The following is a 22,825-nucleotide window of genomic DNA, read 5'->3' on the forward strand; positions in this document are numbered from 1 at the left end:
CTCTTTTGATGAGTGCATCTGAGCCCGCGAGCAAGCTGCTCCCCATTGATTGGCTGGTCGATGGATTGAGCGAATGGCGGGGTTCTGTAGCTGAGCGCCGTGATTTGGCTTACAGAGCGCAGTCAGATGCAGCACCACTTTCCTGGGATTAAGAGACAGGTTCAATGTAGACCCTGTAACCCTGGAGAGGGGCTAGACGAGAGGCACAGTGACACCCCACACACTGGGCCACTTTCCTCATCACCCTCTCATCTCTCCATCCCTCTATCTAGCTCTATTTCTCCCACAGCTGCTTCCAAAGAAGATTCTTCAGGAACATATATGTGTTTTTCTCTCCCTGACAGGACCCAGGAGCTGGAGTTCGGAAGGAGAGAAAGAAAGAAAGAAAGAAAGAAAGAAAGAAAGAAAGAAAGAAAGAAAGAAAGAAAGAAAGAAAGAAAGAAAGAAAGAAAGAAAGAAAGAAAGAGGGGGGAGGGAGGGGTGGGATCCTAAGACGTAAAACAGGAGGTCGGGTTGAGTACATGTATGTGTGGATGGTTGGGGATTGTTGGGTTAATGGAATGGAAATGGAGTAAATCCGAGGTCAGGCCATTTTCCCTCCTCATTTTTCATTTGAGTCGCCATCCTTTCTCTGAGTAGCCAACCGTAACACAGAACAAATAACATGCTTAAAGAAAGAGAGAAAGGATAGCGTTTTATTTAATCTCAATTTTGTCTTTTTTCCTGCACCTGTTTTTCTTTCATTCTCTTTGCTCTCTCTCTTTTTCTCTCTGTCTCTCTTACTCTGTCTCTCTCTCTCTCCCTGTCTTCCTCTCTCTTTCTCTTTTTTCCGATGCTTGAATAGAAGTGGATCAAAAAGGTAAAGACCACAATGAACATAAAAACCACAGCTCGCCCCTCCCTCCTCCTCCTCCTCCTCCTCCCTCCTCTCCTCCCCTCATACACCTTCCTAACCCAGCACCTTGTGTAGTGGTCATGTTTGATGTTGATATCCCTCCCCTTTCTTTCTCTCTTTCTCTCCCTCTCTCTCTTTCTGGATTATAACCAAGACTCTAAGATCCTTCCAGATTTCCTCCTTGCCTCTGATGACACCAGCCTGACCTACACGCACGCACCACACACACACACACACACACACACACACACACACACACACACACACACACACACGCACACGCACACGCACACGCACACACACACACACACACAAACCAGCTGACCACTCTGGAGGTCCATGAACTATTTCTGAGAGAGAAAAAGAGAGAGCATTCTTATGTCATGGTTTTACCACTATACAAACTACATACCAGTGGCCATTCACAAACTAAAAGACAGATAACATTGTGTACATTGTTACCACTTCATGGTCGGTAAACCTTTTCTTCTCTTCTCCCATTCACTGTAAACCTATCTCTCCTCCCCTCAACGTGTCCACATGTTGGGCCACAGCCACCTGACAACTCCTCATGCTGACATAGTTCTCCATCTGGCCCTGCAGTCCTCACTCGACCTCATTGAGTATGATTTAACCATTTCTCTATTGTTTGCAATTAGTAATTTGTCCCTATCTCTAATTGGTTCCCTCCAGATCCAAGTGACTCGTCTTCCTCTCCTCTCTTCTCCACATTGTTTTATATTCTTCTCTCTGCCTCCCTTACTCTTTCTTTGTTTCTTCCTTCCCCCTTTCATTTTTCCTTACTTCAGGGCGAATCTTACATTTATTTGTTTTCATTTTCAACTCAAAAAGACAATAGTATTCAGAATCCCACTGGCCAAAGTTTCTCCTTGATCATGTGACATGAGTCTGTCCCTCGTTAAGCACTTTCTCCCATTTCCAGGTGCTTCAGTGTCCACTCTCTTTCTCTCTATCACTCAAACAGCTTTAAATTCAGTGCCCTTCTCTCCTCCTCTCTTCTCTCTTTCTTTTGGCTCTGTTTCTACCTCTCAGATCTTTCATCTGTTCATCACAAGTAGCCGCTGGTTCTCTGAGGCCTCCTCAGGTTTCATCTCCTTCTTCGCCACCTCCTCCTCTTCTTTTCTCTTCCCCTCTTTATCCATTTGCTCTTATCACTGCTTTTTCTTCCTTCTCTTGCTTTCGTTGCACTGCAACCCCCTGTGTGTCCTGATTTGGCCGTCAGTCACCCCTCCTTATCAATAGAAGTCAGCTAGTCCTCCCTTAGTACAGCATGTCTGTATGGATTCAGAGGGGTGCCACAGTAGGTGGTACAGTCCCAGTTAGCATCTATGTGTAGTGGCTGCTCTGTTCACTAGGGGGATGGTACTCTCTAAAGAGCCAATCAGTCACTGGTCTCCCAATCACAGAGCTTACAAAGAATGCTGCAAGGGATGCAGGGCTCAATCCAAGGTTAGAGGAAGGAAGAGTATTGCCGCCACTGGGAACAGGCACCATTAGGGCCGCCTCAAAAGGGTCATTTAATCTCCCAGGTTGTGTCTGAAATGGCACCCTATTCCCCACGTAGTGCACTACAGGGCTCTGGTCAAAAGTAGTGCACTATATAGGGAATTTCAGACTGTCCTAATCTTACCCATGACCTTTTAGATGCCCCCGCCCACAACACCGTTACACATCAGTCTTGACCAGTACCCTTTACTGTCTGTTTCCATGGATAGATAGATATGTACAGTAGGTTATTATAGATTGAAGGGATTAACCTCTGTAGCAATGCCATTAAGTCCTTTATGGCCCCATATCCATCTGCCTGGATGTGGCTTTTCACTGACATTCATTGCTCCTGTATGTCTTGTTTTTCCCTCAACCGACCGACCACCATTTTGTTACTCCCTGCCTGGTAGCTATAGCAAACCCTCCTCCTCTTCCTCTTCCTCCTCCTCCTCCCCCCCTTGATCCACCTTGTTGTTGTTGTTGTTTTTTTACCCACATTTACTATCGTTCCTCCCAGTGACCATGTGACCTAAAGACCCCTCCTCTTCCTCCCTCTATCCTCGCTTTAACTCTACTGCTAATTATGATTACCTCTATATCCACATTTTTTATGAATTAACAACACTTAGATTGTGTTACCCGTTGTCCCTTTGTTAATTCATTAATCCTAATTGATTGATTCACTGATTGGTTGATTGACAGATTATGGTAATGGCTGCTCTGCTGTTGTGTTCAGGAGCTGGTCTGTGAATGTCAGTCGGACTGATGGACAGTCTGTCCGTCATCAGTAGCTAGCTAGAGAGACAGATAGACAGACTGTCTGTAGTCTGTGTGTTCAAAGACTTACATATTCATTTCCTTGTCACCGTTCCTTTATTACTATTGACACGTGAATTGACTGAATAGGTGTCAGCCATCTATCTGTCACCTATCAAGTCATTTTTAATCAGTGATCATGAAGGAAAGGAGACAAGGAAATGAATCTACAGTATGTAAGACCTGGTACACAGCCTTAATATTGGTTTTTATTGGGACTAAAGGAGGGGGGAGTATCCCTCACACCTACACTCTTAAAAACAGGTTCTATCTAGAACCTAAAAGGGTTGTTTGGCTGTCCCCATAGGATAACACTTTGAAGAACCCTTTATGGTTCCAGGTAGAACTATTTTGGTTCCAGGTAGATCCATTTTGAGTTCCGTCTTAAGCCCTTCCCACAGAGGGTTCTACCTGGAACCAAAAAGGGTTCTCCTATGGGGACAGACAAACAATTATTTCTGAGAGTGTAGAGACACATTTATTTACCATTGAAATAGTGTCTCTGTGGGCGAATGAGGATAGAGGGAGGGAGGAAGGGAGAGAGAGAGAGGGAGAGAGAGGGAGAGAGGAGCCGTCGCTATAGAGACAGGCAGTAGCTCCTCATTAGGAATGACCCACCACACACACGTCTGGTCACGTGACCCACTGCACTCAGACAGTCTATTCAGCAGGCAGTCGAGGAGAGTGGAGGCGAGAGGGTGAGATGGGGAGGGAGAGAGAGGGAGAGGAGAGAGATAGGGAACTGACTGACTGTACATTGAGAAGTCATTACATTGTTAAAGCTAAAGAGCTCTGGCACAGGCAGGTGGCCATGAATAGAAATAAGTCAGGACCTTTATGGACAGATAGAACACACCGCCAGAGGTAGATATATGGACAGCCCTCACTGGGGAAGGAAGGGATGGAGAAAGAGAGAGTAGAGGGATGAAGAGAGTAAGAAACTGGCTGGGTGCTGGCTACTGCTACAGTAGCTCAGCAGGGTTGGGGTCAATTCTGTTTCAATTTAGTCAATTCAGGAAGTAAACTGAAAATCCAATTTCACTTTTCCTTACAATGAAAAGCAATTAGGAAAATTGGACATAGAATTTTCCATTGACTACCTAAATTGACTGAATTGAAATGGAATTGTGGCCTGTCATAGTGTCACTCCAGTGCTGTACCCGTACCTGCAGGCGGTGTCCTCTGTACTGTATCTGTGAAGCTCTGTCAGTAGGACCACCTGTGCTGCCACTGAGTGTGTCAGTGCACCTCTCTCGTAAGACGTTTCAATGGACACTTTCTCTCTCTACCCAGGCCCTGCTGCCCTGCTATTGGTCTCAGTGAAGGGGTTTGTCTTGAAGTGAACATGACGGTTGATAAAAGTGCCAGCCCCTTCCTTCTGTCTACAGTGTGCGTGTGGTGTGTGGATATGTGTATGAGTGTCTGTGTGTGTAGGTTTGTGTGTGTCAGTGTAGGTGTGTGTGTGTGTATGTGTGAGTTAGTATTCTGTTTTGACTACCTTGCCTTGACCCCCTTGCTGTCCAAAAGGAACAGGACACAATCTGGGACTCCCACCTCGCTCTCTCTCTCTCTTTCTCTCACTCCTCCACAGAATTAACTCACTCCCTCTCTTATTCTCATTTCACAGGAAATAACCTATTGACTCCTCTGACTCTCTCCGTTTCTCCGTTTCTCCGTTTCTCTCTCTCTTCTTTTTTACACCCACAAAATACACTCTCACTCTATCCTTTACTCTTTCTCCTTCTTTCTCCTTCTCTCTCTCTCTGTCGCTTGCTATCTCTCAAGCACACCTACACGCACGCACGCGCACACACCAACATGCTCATGGGTAACAACACACACACACGCACCTGCACCCTACACACACACACACACACACACACACACACACACACACACACACACACACACACACACACACACTCACAGATGTACTCTTACTTCCAGACGATTAAGTGTCCATGCTGATGGAGGGGTTTCATGGCGCTCCATTGAGCCCCCTGCTGGTTGCTGGCTGCAGTTACCTGCCAGGAACAGGTGTGGGATTCAATTAGAACAGCAGGCTCTCCGTGCCCAGGCCAGGTCTGTCAAGGGGCTACTGGGTCCTGTTCATTAGGCACCAAACGGAAGAAAACAGACTGAAACAGGGAGGGACTACCTGGACTTGTCCAATGAGAAACACTCATTTTTGGTTTCCGTTGCAACACTTTTTAAAACTATGTGTGTCCTAATGACCATTACCCTGGGATAGGCAGGCTATACATCACCTCCCCATAACCAGTCTGTGGGATACTCTAGGATGCATTTCTCCAGACACTCTAACGTACATAGATAACCCAAGGTCTAGACTCTAGAGGATGTCTCCAGAAACTACTGTAGGAGAGACGTGGTCAGGTCTGGGCTATGCCAGGCTGTGTCTTACATAACAATCATATCAATCCATGGCCTCACATTACATCAACAACAAGACCACAGCCATTTTAGAAACACATACAGTCTCCATTGAGATATCTCTATATCTCATTACTCTATACCCCGTTATGATCACAGTAGAATGATATGATTGCTTTATTATAATACAGTATGGAATGACAGATTTTACAGGAAGATAACCATTAGAAATATATTCCCCAGCAGTCCCTGGATTAAAATGATTTGCCCACAACGGCACACAGTATGATCTCAGCAAGCTGTCATTGCTTAGATGTAATTCTATATCACCAGTCAAAACGGTCATTATTATTCCCAACAAGGTAGTAAGGTACAGTATCTGTCATTTCAAAGGAGATTCTGTTCCTTTCATCATATTCATGCCACAGCTTCATATTGATGAGAAACAGTCACTGTTGACCTATTGTATTGTGAGGGGACAGCTGATAAATACATTTCCTATAATTCTTTCATGGCAGTATTTTACTGTAAAGTGTATTTAATAGAAGATATAGTGCCCGTTCCAACTTACACCCTATTCCCTATATAGTGCACTACTTTAGTGCACATTATAGGGAATAGTGTGCCATTTGGGATGCACACCTGTACACAGCAGATAAAAGCATGAAGGTTGGTTGTTAATCCTTGATAAGGTAAGTTGTATTACAGTACAGTAGGTTTGGTTATACTGCCTAGTGGTGTGGCCCCATTGGACCGTGACTGCTCTGATCGTGCCAGACCAGATTTCCACGGCTCCTAAAAATGTATTTCATCTAATCTAACAATCTCAACTAATCCCAGAAGCTCAATATGACTCAGGCTAACCTGTTCTAGGCCAGACTAGGATAATACCTAGTCCGATCTTTAATATCCCATCCCTAATACCTCATATCCATCTCTAATACCTAATACCTAATTCATATAGTGCTGTTCCTAATAATACTAGGCTGTGTGGTAGTGTGTGGTAGCAGGGTGTGGCTGCCTGGGAGGTCAGGCTGTCCATACAGAGAGAGAATAAACAGGAAGAGGGCATGCTGGCTGAAAGAACAGGTCAGAGTTAATGAAGCCTCCCAGGCAGGGTGTGTAGTGGAGCGGCTCCCTCTGTTTGTCTTTGTGTGTGTGTGTGTGTGTGTGTGTGTGTGTGTGTGTGTGTGTGTGTGTGTGTGTGTGTGTGTGTGTGTGTGTGTGCGTGTGTGCGTGCGTGCGAGTGAACCTCTCTCTTTCTTTTCTCTGGTCTGTGTGTGTCAGTGCCAGCTCAGTGTGACCGCCTGGGAGGCCAGTCCAGTGATGAGCCCCACTGACACCCAGCCCTGCCAGCCCACCCAACACCCAGCTAATTACAATAAGCAGAGCCAGAGAGCCATGTTAGAGTTACTATCTGCAGACTGTAAAGGGACAGAGAGAATAACAGGACAAAACACATAGGATGATTAGCCCTTACTCTTTACTGCAATACCCTGTTATACAGTAATGCTGACTATGCTACTGAATAGCGTGAAGCCGATTCAGGGTAGTGGTGCTGTTAATATATTACTGGGATCAATGATTTGTCCCATAAATACCTGTTAAACCTCTTGTGATTGACCGTACATAGAGAACCCAATTGGGCCAGGAACCGAAAGGTTGCTGGATCGAATCCCCGAGCTGACAAGGTAAAACTCTATTGTTCTGCCGCTGAGCAAGGCAGCCCCCCGCACCTCTCTGATTCAGAGGGGTTGGGTTAAATGTGCAAGACACAATTCAGTTGAAGGCATTCAGTTGTACAACTGACTAGGTATCCCCCTTTCCTTTCCCAATATGAATACAAGTCAGCATTGTGGATTAAAGGTAGCCCTTGACAATGCACTGCACCAGCCATTTGTTTTTTATTACCTAGGACTCTGTAATCCAAGGCTGGTCTGTACAGTAGTCATGGACTCTTTTCAGATATAGACTCCCACCATACACTTTTTGGTTGTTTTGGTTGTAAATGCAGGTCGTCCATTTGTCTGCTTGTCCGTCTGTGTGTCCTGTGTTGTTGTGTGCGTGACTAGAGACAGGACAGTAGCACGCCTGTGTTGGTCTGTCCTTTATCCTACCTTGAGGCAGGAGGATGTTCTGTCTTTGTTTATGGGTCAGCTACATGCAGCAGCTTGTTCTGCATGCTCTTTATTTCTCTACTCCTCTTTACTTTGATGCTGTTGTTTGTTTTTTTCATCCTCATCACAGCTTTGTTAATAGAATTCAGCCATTTCTCCCTGAGCTAAGTTTTCTTGGATATTTTATATGATTGCTGGAAGTGTAAAATAGAGATGAAGGAAGAATACCTGACAAAGTCACAGTACATGAGAACTACATTCAAATTACACATTGACCCTTGAGGGTTCCCCAAAACCAGTGGGCTGTACCAATGTAAATATTTTCAACTCTACGGGGGTGCCACTGCCTACGTTAATAACTCTAATAGCTATGGGGCTCCCCAGCACGCTAGAACACCCCTGCTGCTGGAAACCATTCTTAGATCAACCACTGCAGCTCCTCGGCTGCTTGTTTTAACAATGGAGCATGACAGTCCCTTTGTGAAGCCCCTCTATTCAACGTGTGCTTGTTTACGCCCAGGCTTGATTTGAGTCATGTTTTGACGTAAGATATTCATCCCTGCTGAGTCCCCTCAGACACAACAACAGTATCATCACTGAGGCACAGCACACAGCCACACACTTCTGAGAGACTAAAACTTCCCACTGGGCACAGACGCCAATTCAGCATCTATTCTACGTTGGTTCAACGTAATTTCATTGATATGACCTGGAAACAACGTTGATTCAACCAGTGTGTGCCCAGTGGGGAGAGAGAGAGGCATAACATATTGATACTACTATTGTGACCAGCAAACATTTCCTCAAACCATAAAAAGCGAGGCACATAAAGGAATAAAATACATTTTCCCTAAACGTTCTTTTCTCAGAAATGCCATCTATGCAGCATTTCCAAGGATGTAGCATCCTAGGCTTAGTTCCATCCTAGTAAATCTGGCAACAATGTTTGTGTATGTGCATGTGTGTGTGTGTTGACTGTGTCTAAACGCCCCTGCAGGGACCAGTTAGACCACGGATCCGTTCAGTCATAACGTGACCAGTTTGAGTTTCCTGTCCTCTGTTCTCAACACACTGACTGGCTGGGCTGCTGGGGCCAGGACACATACATAACTGAGTATCCAGAGAAGATGGGGAGCCCTCTTTCATTCTGTACCTGTACTGTCCCTATACTGTCCCTGTAGTGTCCCTGTACTGTCACTGCAGTGTCCCTGTAGTGTCCCTGTACTGTCCCTGCAGTGTCCCTGTAGTGTCCCTGTAGTATCTCTGTAGTGTCCCTGTAGTGTCCCTGTAGTATCTCTGTAGTGTCCCTGTAGTGTCTCCGTCGCTCTCACGTCCTCACAGAGTCTCCTGTGATGTCACCGTGTGACCGTGCTGTTGATGCCAGCAGCTTTTTTCCATAGATACCTCTCCTCCCCACCCTCCTCCGCCCAGTTCCCCTCCCGCCCCACCTGACAGTCCTCTGGTCCCAGGTCAGACACTATCTGGCTGAGAGAGAAAGTGCGTCAGCCAGCCAATTTACAGCAGTCCCCAGTGGGTGACCTCCAGGAGAGAGCTATGACACAGGAAGGAGGGTAGGAGGCAGAATGTGTGTGTGTGTGTGTGTGTGTGTGTGTGTGTGTGTGTGTGTGTGTGTGTGTGTGTGTGTGTGTGTGTGTGTGTGTGTGTGTGTGTGTGTGTGTGTGTGCATGTGTGTCGGGGGAGGGGGGAGTGTGTGTGTGTGTGTGTGCGTGCGTGCGTGTGTTTATGTGTGTGTGTGTGTGTGTGTGTGTGTGTGTGTGTGTGTGTGTGTGTGTGTGTGTGTGTGTGCGCTTTTTGTGTGTGTGTGTGTGTGTGTGTGTGTGTGTGTGTGTGTGTGTGTGTGTGTGTGTGTGTGTGTGTGAAGTATGGATTGCAACAACAGAAGAAGGGGACCCTGGCCAGGCTCTTATTTTCTACCCCAGACTTCATGGCATTACTCTTGACTGAGATCCAACCACCTGTACTGATACAACACTCTAAAACTCATACTGTTATTTCCTACCACAGAGCAGGAATACTGAGCTTCTTACAATATACATGCACAATAAAACCTTAAGTAGGCCAAGAATCAGATAAAATACCCTATCTGGGCAGCAGCAGCTAGGAATCTACCATTTATCAGAACACTACCAGCAGCTCTTAGGCCTCATTGCTGATATTTAATAAATGAGCTTTTTGTATTCCTTCATTTTTGATCTGATAATGTATCTCACCTCATTCCCCTTGCTCTCTCTCTCGCTCTCTGTCTTTCTCTCTCTCTCTCTCTCTCTCTCTCCCATTCTTCTTTTGTTTTCTTTGTCTCCCTTTTCTCAAATCTCAAACTTGTTATCTTGAACATCTCTCCCCGTCTCTTTCCCCACAATACTCTCATCCCATCTTCTACCCCTTTCTTTGTCCCCACTCCTCTTCCTCATCTCCTCTCTCTTTCCGTTTCCCCCTCATCATCCCCTTAATATACTCCTTTATCTTACATTGCTCCTTTTATATCCCTTCACTCCATCTCTCACACTCTCCATCTCTCTCTCTTTCTCCCTCCCTTTCTCTCTTGCGCACTCTCTCTATCGCTCGCTCTCTCTCTCTCTTTCTTTTTCCCTCTCTCCCTTTCTCTCTCTCTCTCACTCTCTCACCCTCTCTCTCCCTATCTCTCTCGATTTCTCCCTCTCTCTTTCTTTCCACTCTCCTATAGTCTTTGTGTGTCCGGGCACACTGCTGCGGGTACAGGCGGCCAGCTCGCTGCAGGAGGCGGAGCATCAGTCGGGGGCGTGGTGTAAGGACCCCCTGCAGTCAGGTGACCGGCTCTATGTCATGCCTTGGACTCCCTACCGCACCGACATGCTGTATGAGTACGCCTCCTGGGACGACTTCAGACAGAACCGTGCCACCACCACCTACAAGTGAGCACCGCCTCTGCCCCCCTGCCAGTTCACATCAAATAATCCCTCTGCCTCTGGATTGATTTATTTGAATACTGCTGTAGATGGATGGTGAATGGCAGTGTGGGTTCCATGGGGTCCTGTGGTGATCTGTGGACCACTGGTGGGTCACCTCAGGGGTCGGTGTGTAGTCCAATTAATTTAGTAAAATACATGTTTTTTCTTGTGCTCCATGGGATTGTGAAGTATGAGAACCACTGTTCAAATGTATGTGATCATACAGTTGGTATCTTTGGACATGTGCTTATGGGTTGAGCCGGTCATAGCCCAAAAGCTCATGGGTTATTGATTCTCCTGTCATATTCTGACCACCCACTTCTTCCCCTCCTATAGGTTGCCGAACCGTGTTGATGGCACAGGCTTCGTGGTATACGACGGCGCCGTGTTCTACAATAAGGAGCGCACACGCAACATGGTCAAGTATGACCTGCGCACACGCATCAAGAGCGGCGAGGCCATTATCGCCAACGCCAACTACCACGACACATCGCCCTACCGCTGGGGTGGGAAGAGCGACATCGACCTGGCGGTGGACGAGAACGGGCTGTGGGTCATCTACGCCACAGAGTCCAACAACGGACGACTGGTGGTCAGCCAGGTGGGTGGAGGAGAGGAGGATGGAGGGAATAGAAGAAGGAGGAGTGTAACAGGGTGATGGAGGGAATAGAAGAGGGAGGAGTGTAACAGGGGGATAGAGGGAATAGAAGAGGGAGGAGTGTAACAGGGTGATGGAGGGAATAGAAGAGGGAGGAGTGTAACAGGGGGATGGAGGGAATAGAAGAGGGAGGAGTGTAACAGGGGGATGGAGGGAATAGAAGAGGGAGGAGTGTAACAGGGTGATGGAGGGAATAGAAGAGGGAGGAGTGTAACAGGGTGATGGAGGGAATAGAAGAGGCAGGAGTGTAACAGGGTGATGGAGGGAATAGAAGAGGGAGGAGTGTAACAGGGTGATGGAGGGAATAGAAGAGGGAGGAGTGTAACAGGGTGATGGAGTTGGACTGGACATTTCTAAGCTCAACTAAAGTAGGCCTAATTGTTTTTTTATTTATTTCATAAATACATTTTCTTGTGTTTATCACCATACCACCAAGATTGAGCGTTTAAGAATGGGTGATATTCTACAGTTTCTTCTGTAGTTTGAGATATATTTATGGTTACCATCACCCCCTCTCCTCCCAGGTGAACCCGTACACCCTGCGCTTCGAGGGCACCTGGGAGACCAGCTTCGACAAGCGGCTGGCGTCCAACGCCTTCATGGCGTGCGGCGTGCTCTACGCCGTGCGCAGCGTCTACCAGGACGACGACAGCGAGGCCGGTGGGGACCTGATCCTTTACGCCTACAACACGAACCGTGCCCGGGAGGAGCCCGTCCACATCCCCTTCCCTAACCCCTACCAGTACGTCTCCTCTGTGGACTATAACCCCAGAGACAACCAGCTCTACATCTGGAACAACTATAATGTTCTGAGATACCCGCTGGAGTTCGGACCACCGGACCCCACCACTGGTGAGTCAACGCAGAGTCCTGAGATGTGTGTGTACAGTGAACCTTTATTTCTGGTATCATTTCTCCATTGATGTCAGTTGTAGTGGGATATTTGCACAAATGCAAATCACCACCTGTTCGCCCTCTTGTACGTACCTTGCTTTTTCCGATTAATTATCCATTGTGTTTTGGGTGAATATTTTAGCGATGCAGGCCTATCTGGAGTTAGTATTTGGCCCTGAGAGAGAGGGAGAGGGAGAGAGAGAGAAAGATGGAGAGAAAGACAGAGGCAGACAGACAGTCTTGTCCCAGTGTTGTTAGAGGAGAGTGGGTGTTTGATCAGTTGAGATTTTGTAGTTGGGATGTGTTACTTTTATGGATGCATTAAAGTTGGTTGTTAATGTCGGTAGTGACTTCTGTCATATACATTTGATCAATAATTGACGTCCTCCTTTCTTCTTCCTTTCTTGCCGTGCACGCTCCCTCCCCCTCTCCAGGGGTAGTGATAGGAACACTGAAAGAGTAATATATATATATATATATATATATATATATATATATATATATATATATAAAGCTTTGATATGCTCAAAAGTAGTTTGTGCCGTAATTATTATCCGGAGAACTTTTGAACTAAACTTCTGAGAGATGTAACATTTACGTGCCTTTCTCTCTTTTATTCATGCTCTGGTTTCACGACTTCCATTTCATCTTTTTTGTTTTATTTCCCTTTTTTGTCTCTCACTTTCGCTTTCCCTATTTATATCTTTGACTTTATTTTTACTTTATTTTGTCATCCTCAATTATTTTATTTATACATGTGCTTTATTATGTGTTTTAAAACTAAACTAAATCCCCCCCCATCCCTCTCTCTTCAGGCCCTCTGACGACCACTCAGGTGACCGGCACCACTCCAGCCCGACCTTTCACCTCCAGTTCTAGCCCTGCTACCACCCGCCCCCTGGCCCCCACCTCTCACCCCATTGGCGCTATCAACAAGGGCCCTGACCTGCGGCCAATCACAGCCACCGTACCAGTCACCAGGCGGCCTCCCCGCCCGCCCGTCCAGGGCCCGGAGCCCCAGGTGTGTGAGTCCAGTGTGGTCAGAGGGGTGCAGTGGCCCTCCACCCAGAGAGGAGAGACTGTGGACCGCCCCTGTCCTAAAGGATCACTAGGTGGGGACAGACTATTACCGTGTTTCCTGTATGTATGAGTGTGTGGTTATTTCAGTTGGGGTGTGTGGTTGTGCGTGCATGTGTATCTGTGGCTTTTGTTAGTTTTTTGTAGGCGCTCAAGTACACGTGTGAATTTACATACATGTGCGTGTGTTTTTTTCTTCGTTTGTGTGTATTTTTGTGTGTGTGCGTGCACGTGTATGTTTCCCAGTGTGTCTCTGTTTGTCTGTGTGTGTGTTTTCCAGTGTGTCTCTGTTTCAGTGTGTGTGTGTGTGTGTGTGTGTGTGTGTGTGTGTGTGTGTGTGTGTGTGTGTGTGTGTGTGTGTGTGTGTGTGTGTGTGTGTGTGTGTGTGTGTGTGTGTGTGTGTGTGTTTTCCAGTGTGTCACTGTTTTAGTGTGTTTGTGCTGCAGCTCTTGTTTTTCCCCTGGCTGGCTGTGTTGTCTCCCCCTCTCCTCTCCTGTCCCACTATTGGTCTCAGCAGCAGGCTGGGTCCCAGAGGACTCCCTCTACATGAAAGCCCGTCCTTCTCTCCTCTCCAAATGAAAGAGTCGTCTCACAGCAAAACAGGGATAGCCAAGTGAAAGTGTGGAATAATAAAATGAAAGACTGAACAAAACAGGATACACCTCCCTTCATGCTAGCTTCTATAACTCCAAACATGCAAGCATCAAATATCCCTCTCGAGTTCCAGAAAAGAATAGAATATATTTTACCACCACTCCCCCCTCCATCTCTTCTTGCTTTTCTGTGTTCTCGCTCTCTCTCTCTCTCTCTCTCTCTCTCTCTCTCTCTCTCTCTCTCTCTCTCATCTCTGACAACAACAGTAACGCTAAATTAGCAGCTGGCTTAATTGCCATGTCTTGGCAGAGATTTCAAACCCAATCTGCACTAGATGGAGGAGAGGAGGGAGCGGAGGGGGGGAGGAAAAGGAGGGTACTTCTGCTCTGATTCCTCTGCTGCTGTGTTGTCTCTCTGTCTTCTCCCTTCTTCTGTCTCCCTCTCTCCCTTTCTCCCTCTCTTCTCCCTCGCTCCCTCTCTTCTCCCTCTCTCCCCCTCTCTTCTCCCCTCTCTCTTCTCCCCTCTCTCCCTCTCTCTTCTCTCCTCTCTCTCTTCTCCCTCTCTCCTTCACTTCTCCCCTCTCTTCTGTTGTTCCCTGTATGGAGCTGTTTGCGTAGCGGCAGTGGAAAGACCCTTCCTTGCTTGATCCCAGTGTGTTGTCCTCTCTCTGAACTCTCCTAACTAAACAGAAAACTTAGCTGAAAACGAGGGGTGGCGGGAGGTCCCTCCCTTGAGGTGTTATTCTTGCAGATGAGAGACGATGCCTGATCGTGCCGTCTTTGGTGTGTGTGTGTGAGTGGAGCGGTGTGTGTGTGTGTGGGGGGGGGGGCTTTGTGTGTGAGTGTGAGTGTAGCGCACGTTTGTGTGAATTTGTGTTCCTTTAAAGCCATGTTCTTATAGCCAACTCATTTGTAAGCCTACCCCTCCCTTCTCGTTCTTTCTCTTTCTGTCTTACACTCCATTATTTAACCTTTCCACTTCTGCCCCATTTTCTCTCACACACTTCCTCCTCCCTCCTCCCTCTCTTCTCTCTCCTCCGCCGAACCACTCAAAGTATTGCATATTTAAAGTTCATTTCATTTACTCTTTTTTTATCTGTCGTACTCTTTGCCCTGTTCCTTTTCTCTTTAAAATCCATTTCTCTATAATTGCCCAATACCTAATGCTAATTATCTCTCCATCCCTCCCTTCCTCCCTCCATCCCTTTCTCCCATCCTCCCTGGCCCTCCCAGGCATCGCCTCGTTCCAGTGCTTGGCGGCTCCGGTCATGTGGAACCCTCGGGGCCCTGACCTCAGTAACTGCACCTCTCCCTGGGTTAACCAGGTAGCCCAGAAGGTAAGACCTCCACCTCTACTAGTCCCTCTGTTGGGGGCCTCTGGCCCTGCCTCTGGCCCTGCCTCTGGCCCTGGGTGTCTGTGTCCATATGCACACTGCCATTAGCATGTCTCCAAGGCTCTCCTGATTAAAACCCATCACCACCATATCACTAAGGTTTTCACTCATTAGAATGACTAATTTCAACTGACCCATATTCAAATGTATCCACTCTTCATCCTCCACTTTCTATAGTTAGTCATTCACCCTATGGAAGGCCATTAAGGTCAAGATAATGGAAATACTATTTTTATTGAGTATATTTAACCTCTCCAACGTCTCGTCCTGTATGCGGGATCAAAATCCAGCGAAAACTCCTAGCGACATTAGCATAACGAAATTTAAATGTTTTTTTTTTCAAATATAGGACTGTCTCATATCGTTTTATAGATACACCTCTCCTGAATCGACCCACGTCGTCCGATTTCAAAAAGGTTTTACAGGAAAAGCAAATCATTAGATTATGTTAGAGGAGTCCATCGTAAAAGCAGCAACATAGCCATTTTCCGACCAACCACATGCATCACAAATAACCAAAAAACAGCTAAATGCAGCACTAACCTTTTACAAACTTCATCAGATGACACACCTAGGACATCATGTTACACAATGCATGCATTCTTTTGTTCAATAAAGTTCATATTTATATATGAAAACAGCATTTTACATCGGCGTCTGACGTTGACTAACTATTTTCCCGTCAAATGCATCCCGGGAAACAGTGCTACAATTTACTGAATTACTATTCGAAAACATTTTTAAAATGTAATATTGTCATTCTAAGATTTATAGATGAATATCTCTTGAAAGCACCTGTCATACCAGATTTAAAAATAACTTTACTGGGTAATCACACTTAGCGATAAAAGGGGATGCGATACTCAGAAAATGAGCTAGTAATTCCAGCTCGGCGCCATCTTGGAACAATCGCATATCACATCTAATCTTGTATAATATTGTCAATAATCGCTTACCTTTAGTTGTCTTCATCAGAAAGCACTTCCAGGAATCCCAGGTCCACAACAGATGTATTTTCGGTCGAAAAAGTCCATCCTTTATGTTCCATTAGCTTGCTGTTGTTAGCGCGTCTGAATGCTGTATCCAAATGCTCTGCCGGGCGCGGGACAGCCGTTTCGAAATAAAACATTTTTTTCCCATTTAGGTTCGTTCAAACATGTCAAACGTTGTATAACATAAATCTTCAGGGCCTGTTTCAACAAGAGAGCCAATAAGATTCGAGGGGGACGATTGCATTGTGTTTCAAAACGTTTCGAAAGGTGGGGGTAGACAGGGCCGCCGGCGTCATAATGGTGATGGCCCTCCCCCTGTGACCAATTTCCAACGCGTCTCATTCACTGAGTTTCGACAGTAGAAGGCTCAAAACACTTTGTAAAGACTGGGGACATCTTGTGGAAGCAATAGGAAGTGCTCAATGAACGATAGCTCACGGTGTGCATAATAGGCAACGACGTGAAGTTGAGTCCACAATTCAGAATTCCACTTCCTGTTTCAATCGGTCTTGGGGTTTTGACTGCCATATGAGTTCTGTTATACTCACAGACACCATTCAAACAGTTTTAGAAACTTTAGGGTGTTTTCTATCCACAGGTATTAATTCTATGCATATCCTAGCTTCTGAGTTTGATTAGTAGTCCGTTGAAAATGGGCACGATTTTTTTCCAAAATGCGCTGTGGCGCCCCCTATCCTAAGGGTAACGTCAAGAGGTTTTAAAGTATATTTAAAGATAATTGAATTACAACTATTTTTATTGAGTATATTTAAAGTATATTTAAAGATAATTGAATTACAACTATTTTCATTGAGTATATTTAAAGTATATTTAAAGATAATTGAGTTACAACTATTTTATTGAGTATATTTTAAGTATATTTCAAGATAATTGAGTTACAACTATTTTATTGAGTATATTTAAAGTGTATTTTTATGAAAAACGTGAGTCTACTCTGCATCCTCAACTTACCACTCTCAACCATCAGCAACCCCCAACACACACTCCTCTGTGTAGTACCCAGTGGTGGAAATGTGTGTCTCTGTGTGTAGATAAAGAGTGGTGAGAATGCTGCCAACATAGCTGGGGAGTTGGTGAACCACACACGGGGGCGGATCCACGCTGGGGATGTCAGCTCGTCAGTGCGTCTGATGGAACAGCTGCTGGACATACTGGATGCCCAGCTTCAGGCCCTACGGCCCGGCAACAAGGAGTCAGCCGCACGCAACTACAACAAGGTAGAAGACACACATGTGCAAACACACACCACACACACACACACACACACACACACACACAGATAGATGTACACACACACACAAAGTTGTACAAACACACACACTCACACATAGACACATTCACACACACTCACAGACAAACTGAACTGGGTGTTTAAAAATGCATGCTAACAGACCCATAGTGTATAACATCCCTCTAGACTTGCAGTTTGCCATTGTTTTGGTATTACAGTACCCTATAGAAGTGTACTGTAATTCTATTGTCCTCCCTCCTCTCAGCTCCAGAAGAGAGAGCGGACCTGTCGGGCTTACATCCAGGTAACTTTCCCCTTTAATCCCCACACTTTAAATGGAGAATATCTTCTAGCCTACCAGTGTACTGACTACTGAGAATAATGTGGGAAAGATAACCCCTAGCCTGTAGTAGACGTATGTGTGTACTGTATAGGATTTCTTTAGGCTGAGATATATCATGTAATGTGTTCAGAATCATTCTAGTTGCAGGTGGAGCACGGTGCAGCGGTGTGTGTGTGTGTGTGTGTGTGTGTGTGTGTGTGTGTGTGTGTGTGTGTGTGTGTGTGTGTGTGTGTGTGTGTGTGTGTGTGTGTGTGTGTGTAAGCGTGCTGTGTGTGTGCGTGTACATGTGTCTGCATGCTGCGAGCGTGCGTGCGTGTGTGTGTGCGCTGTATGGCTGATATCTCTCTGGATGGCTCAGTGAAATGTTTCTGTAATATTTCCTCAGGCTGCTAGTTGCTTTGTAGTTTTCCCTCATGTTCATAGTATCTCTCTGAAATGTGGGGCGGAGTAATAGAAGCGGTAGTAATGTTTCTGTGACATATCTCGGCTAGGTTTCACTGTAATGTTACTATAGTGATATACGTTGCTATATGAGCCTTGGCTGTGTACAGTTCAGTACAGTATGATATCTCTGGCTATGTGGAAGGGGTCATTTGATAGTATGAAATGATCCTGTGTGTGATATCGTAGTATGTATGATGTATTTCTACATATGAATGATTTCTGTCATTCTGCAGCATATGTGTTCCTTAACCTGTCTGTTGTGCATTGGAACAAAATACATAGAAATCTGCAGTGGTGTACGATCTATGCAAAGTGTGCTGTGTTGTGGTGTGTCACTAGAGCACCCTTGTTTAGCATTGGTTGTACTGTAGCTTATGAAGTAACATAGATGTAATACAGTATATGGTAAATATACATAATTAGAATGGTTTTAATAGGTTTAGTGTAAGGGGAAATGTATGGTGATTGTGTGAAGAGCATAGAAGTGCAGCTGTAATTCTCTCCCTTCCACTGTACAATGAAGAATAATCTATTGACCCTGTGTGTGTCATACAGGCCTGCATAGTACAAGAGAATCACACAATGAATCAAACATACAGGCCTGTATAGTACAAGAGAATCACACAATGAATCAAACATACAGGCCTGTATAGTACAAGAGAATCACACAATGAATCAATCATACAGGCCTGTATAGTACAAGAGAATCACACAATGAATCAAACATACAGGCCTGTATAGTACAAGAGAATCACACAATAAATCAAACATACAGGCCTGTATAGTACAAGAGAATCACACGATGAATCAAACATACAGGCCTGTATATTATTAGAGAATTACATGGTGAATCAAACATACAGGCCTCTGTTATAAATTGGATAACAGGTCAAACGTCTACTATAAGAGTAGAGCAGCAGAAAATGTAATGTATAGCAGTAGCATGTGTAATGTAATGCAGTGTAATACAGCAGTGTGAACCTTAGCGCCCCCTCTGTGTTGCCAGGCGGTAGTGCAGACAGTGGACAACCTGCTGCGTACAGAGGCTCTGGAGTCGTGGCAGGACATGAACACTACGGAGCAGGCCCACACCGCCACCATGCTATTGGACGTCCTGGAGAAAGGAGCCTTCCTATTGGCCAACAACATGTATGGCAACCGCTTCACCGACCGGGCCCCCAATATCGGTAAGAAATAGGGGGAAAGGGAAGCAGTGGGATGCATGCATGTGTGTGATTAGTAATTGTAATTAATAGCAATAGTAATTCCAGTAGGTGGATAGGTGTAGAGCAGGGCATGCTCAATATCCTGGCAAAGCAGAACAACTCTAACTCTTTGTTCCCATGTGCCTGTGTGTGTATCTTAGATCTGGAGGTAAACGTGTTGAACACAGAGATGGACCTTCAGGACCTGTCCTTTCCTCAGAACTACGTGAGCGACAGCACCATCCAGCTCTCCGCCTCTACCATCAAACAGTACAGCCGCAATGGTCAGTAACCTTATCACGGTCATCACATCACAGTCAAACCCTACAGCGCTCCCGGTCACTTCATGACCTGAGATATGGGCTCGGGGATTTCCCGGTCACTTCATAACCTGAGATTTGGGCTCAGGGATTTCCCGGTCACTTCATAACCTGAGATTTGGGCTCGGGGATTTCCCGGTCACTTCATGACCTGAGATTTGGGCTCGGGGATTTCCCGGTCACTTCATAACCTGAGATATGGGCTCGGGGATTTCCCGGTCACTTCATGACCTGAGATATGGGCTCGGGGATTTCCCGGTCACTTCATGACCTGAGATTTGGGCTCGGGGATTTCCCGGTCACTTCATGACCTGAGATTTGGGCTCGGGGATTTCCCGGTCACTTCATGACCTGAGATATGGGCTCGGGGATTTCCCGGTCACTTCATGACCTGAGATATGGGCTCGGGGATTTCCCGGTCACTTCATGACCTGAGATATGGGCTCGGGGTCTCTCGGTCAATGTTTCCATTTGCATTTTCATGCGAGTCTAAAGTAATCTGCATGCAGTTGACCAAGTTATTGTTTCATAATAACAGGCCAATCAGATTAATAAAAGCGCTGAGACCATTTCTTCCTTGATGGTTTCATAACAGCACTCCTAATAGAATAGCTGGAGAGGCGTGTAGATGACTATCACCCACAGCCTGACAGAGCAATCTCAGCTCTCGCTCTCTCTCTCTCTCCCTTGCTCCGTCTCTCCACCATCGTATACCCCTCTCTCATCTCTTCTCCCGCTTCAAGCCCCCCTCCTCCTCCCCCTCTCCCTCCCTCCATTCCTCCTCTCCCTCCCTCCAATCCTCCACCCATCCCTCCCTCTCCCCCTTCTCTGTTTTCTGTCAGCGCTCGGCTCTGCAGTGGGAACCAGATTAGAATGATTGAAACAAACGCACATGAAAAATTCATATGGAATAATAGGAGATCTGTGAATGCTTGAGGGATGAATGTTCCATTGCCCTCCACATTAAATCTCCCCTCTTTCCCACCAGTCAAAATGAAACGGTTCTTACCATCATTCTAACCTTCACTAACTCTCTCTCTCCCTCTGTCACTCTGCCTCTCTCCCTTTCCTCCTTTCCCCCTTATTATTCCCCCTGTCCTCTCTCTCACTATTTCTGTCTTCTGCTCTTTTTACTATTCCTCCTTTTCCTCTCCTTTACCTCTTTCTCTTTTCTCTCTCTCTCTCCTTCCCCCCTTCCTTCTCCTTTACCTCTTCATGTTCTATCTCTCTCTCTGACTCCCTCTTCTTCCCCCCTTCCCTCTCCTTTACTTCTTTATTTTCTCTCTCTCTCTCTGACACCCTCTTCTTCCCCCCTTCCCTCTCCTTTACTTCTTTATTTTCTCTCTCTCTCTCTGACTCCCTCTCCTTCCCCCCTTCCCTCTACTTTACTTCTTTATTTTCTCTCTCTCTCTCTCTCTGACTCCCTCTCCTTCCCCCCTTCCCTCTACTTTACCTCTTTATTTTCTCTCTCTCTCTCTCTGATACCCTCTCCTTCCCCCTTCCCTCTCCTTTACCTCTTTCTTTTCTCCCTCTCTGTCTGACTCTCTCTCCTTGTTATGCTCCCTTCACACACTATTTCTGTTTCTATTTTCTCTTTTTCCTTTCCCACTCTCATTTCCCCTCTCTATCTCTCTCTCTTCTTCTATCTACCTCTCCCGGTCTCTCTGAGCCTTTTGCTTTCTACCCGTCTCTCCCCGTCTCTCCCTGTCTCTCCCCGTCTCTCATCTCTCTCTCCCCCTCCAGGCCAAGTCAAGGTAGTGTTTGTTCTTTATAAGAACTTGGGCTCCTTCCTGTCTACGGAGAACGCCACGGTGAAGATGGAGCTGGAGGCGGCACCGGGGGAGCGGGGCTTGGCGGTCAACTCCCACGTCATCGCCGCCTCCATCAATAAAGAGTCCAGCAGAGTGTTCCTCACTGAGCCGGTGGTGTTCACACTCAAACACTTACAGGTATACATACACTTACATGTAATGTTATACGCTTACATACTTACAGAACGGCTCATAATAATGGCCGGAACATAGCAAATGAAATGGCATCAAACACATGAAAACCATGTGTTTGATGTATTTGATACCATTCCACTCATTACGCTCCAGACATTACCATGAGCCCATCCTCCCCAATTAAGTGGCCAACAACCTCCTGTGACTCACTCCACAAACTCTCCCATACACACAATACACTCCCATATACACAATGCACTCCCATACACACAATACACTCCCATACACACAATACACACACAACACACACCCATACACACAATACACTCCCATATACACAATACACACCCATACTCACAATACACTCCCATACACACAGCACACACTCCCATATACACAATACACACCCATACTCACAATACACTCCCATACACACAGCACACACCCATACACACAACACACACCCATACACACAACACACACCTATACACACAATACACTCCCATATACACAATACACACCCATACATACAATACACTCCCATACACATAATACACTCCCATACACACAATACACTCCCATACACACAATACACACCCATACACACAATACACACTCATACACAGTACATTCCCATACACAATACACTCCCATGCACACAATACACTCCCATGCACACAATACACTCCCATACACACAATACACTCCCATACACACAATACACACAATACACTCCCATACACACAATACACTCCCATACATACAGTACATTCCCATACACAATACACTCCCATGGACACAATACACTCCCATGGACACAATACACTCCCATACATACAATACACTCCCATACACACAATACACTCCCATACACGCAATACACTCCCATACATACAATACACTCCTATGCACACAATACACACCCATACGCAACACATTCCCATACACAATACACTCCCATGCACACAATACATTCCCATACACAATACACTCTCATACACACAATACACTCCCATACACACAATACACTC

At 45.9% G+C, this 22,825-nt stretch overlaps 1 protein-coding gene across 2 annotated transcripts in view; it reads left to right on the forward strand.

The window, feature by feature from the left end:
* The first annotated feature begins 423 nt into the window (after positions 1-423).
* The window catches only part of LOC106593982 (adhesion G protein-coupled receptor L1-like), a 44,677-nt gene continuing 22,275 nt past the window's right edge, over positions 424-22,825 (forward strand). The window contains exons 1-11 of one of the 2 annotated variants that reach the window (XM_045720054.1): positions 424-859; positions 10,433-10,640; positions 11,013-11,277; positions 11,859-12,186; positions 13,044-13,340; positions 15,132-15,235; positions 17,337-17,522; positions 17,802-17,840; positions 19,330-19,510; positions 19,690-19,812; positions 21,592-21,797. In XM_045720054.1, coding sequence (XP_045576010.1) covers positions 10,552-10,640; positions 11,013-11,277; positions 11,859-12,186; positions 13,044-13,340; positions 15,132-15,235; positions 17,337-17,522; positions 17,802-17,840; positions 19,330-19,510; positions 19,690-19,812; positions 21,592-21,797 — 1,818 coding nt within the window. In that variant the 5' untranslated portion in view covers positions 424-859; positions 10,433-10,551. Of the gene's footprint in view, positions 860-10,345; positions 10,641-11,012; positions 11,278-11,858; positions 12,187-13,043; positions 13,341-15,131; positions 15,236-17,336; positions 17,523-17,801; positions 17,841-19,329; positions 19,511-19,689; positions 19,813-21,591; positions 21,798-22,825 lie in introns of those variants that run through there. The other variant, XM_045720055.1, reaches the window with a different exon arrangement.

This window comes from Salmo salar, chromosome ssa06 (genome assembly GCF_905237065.1).
Source record: "Salmo salar chromosome ssa06, Ssal_v3.1, whole genome shotgun sequence".
In the NCBI taxonomy this organism is placed as follows: domain Eukaryota; kingdom Metazoa; phylum Chordata; class Actinopteri; order Salmoniformes; family Salmonidae; genus Salmo; species Salmo salar.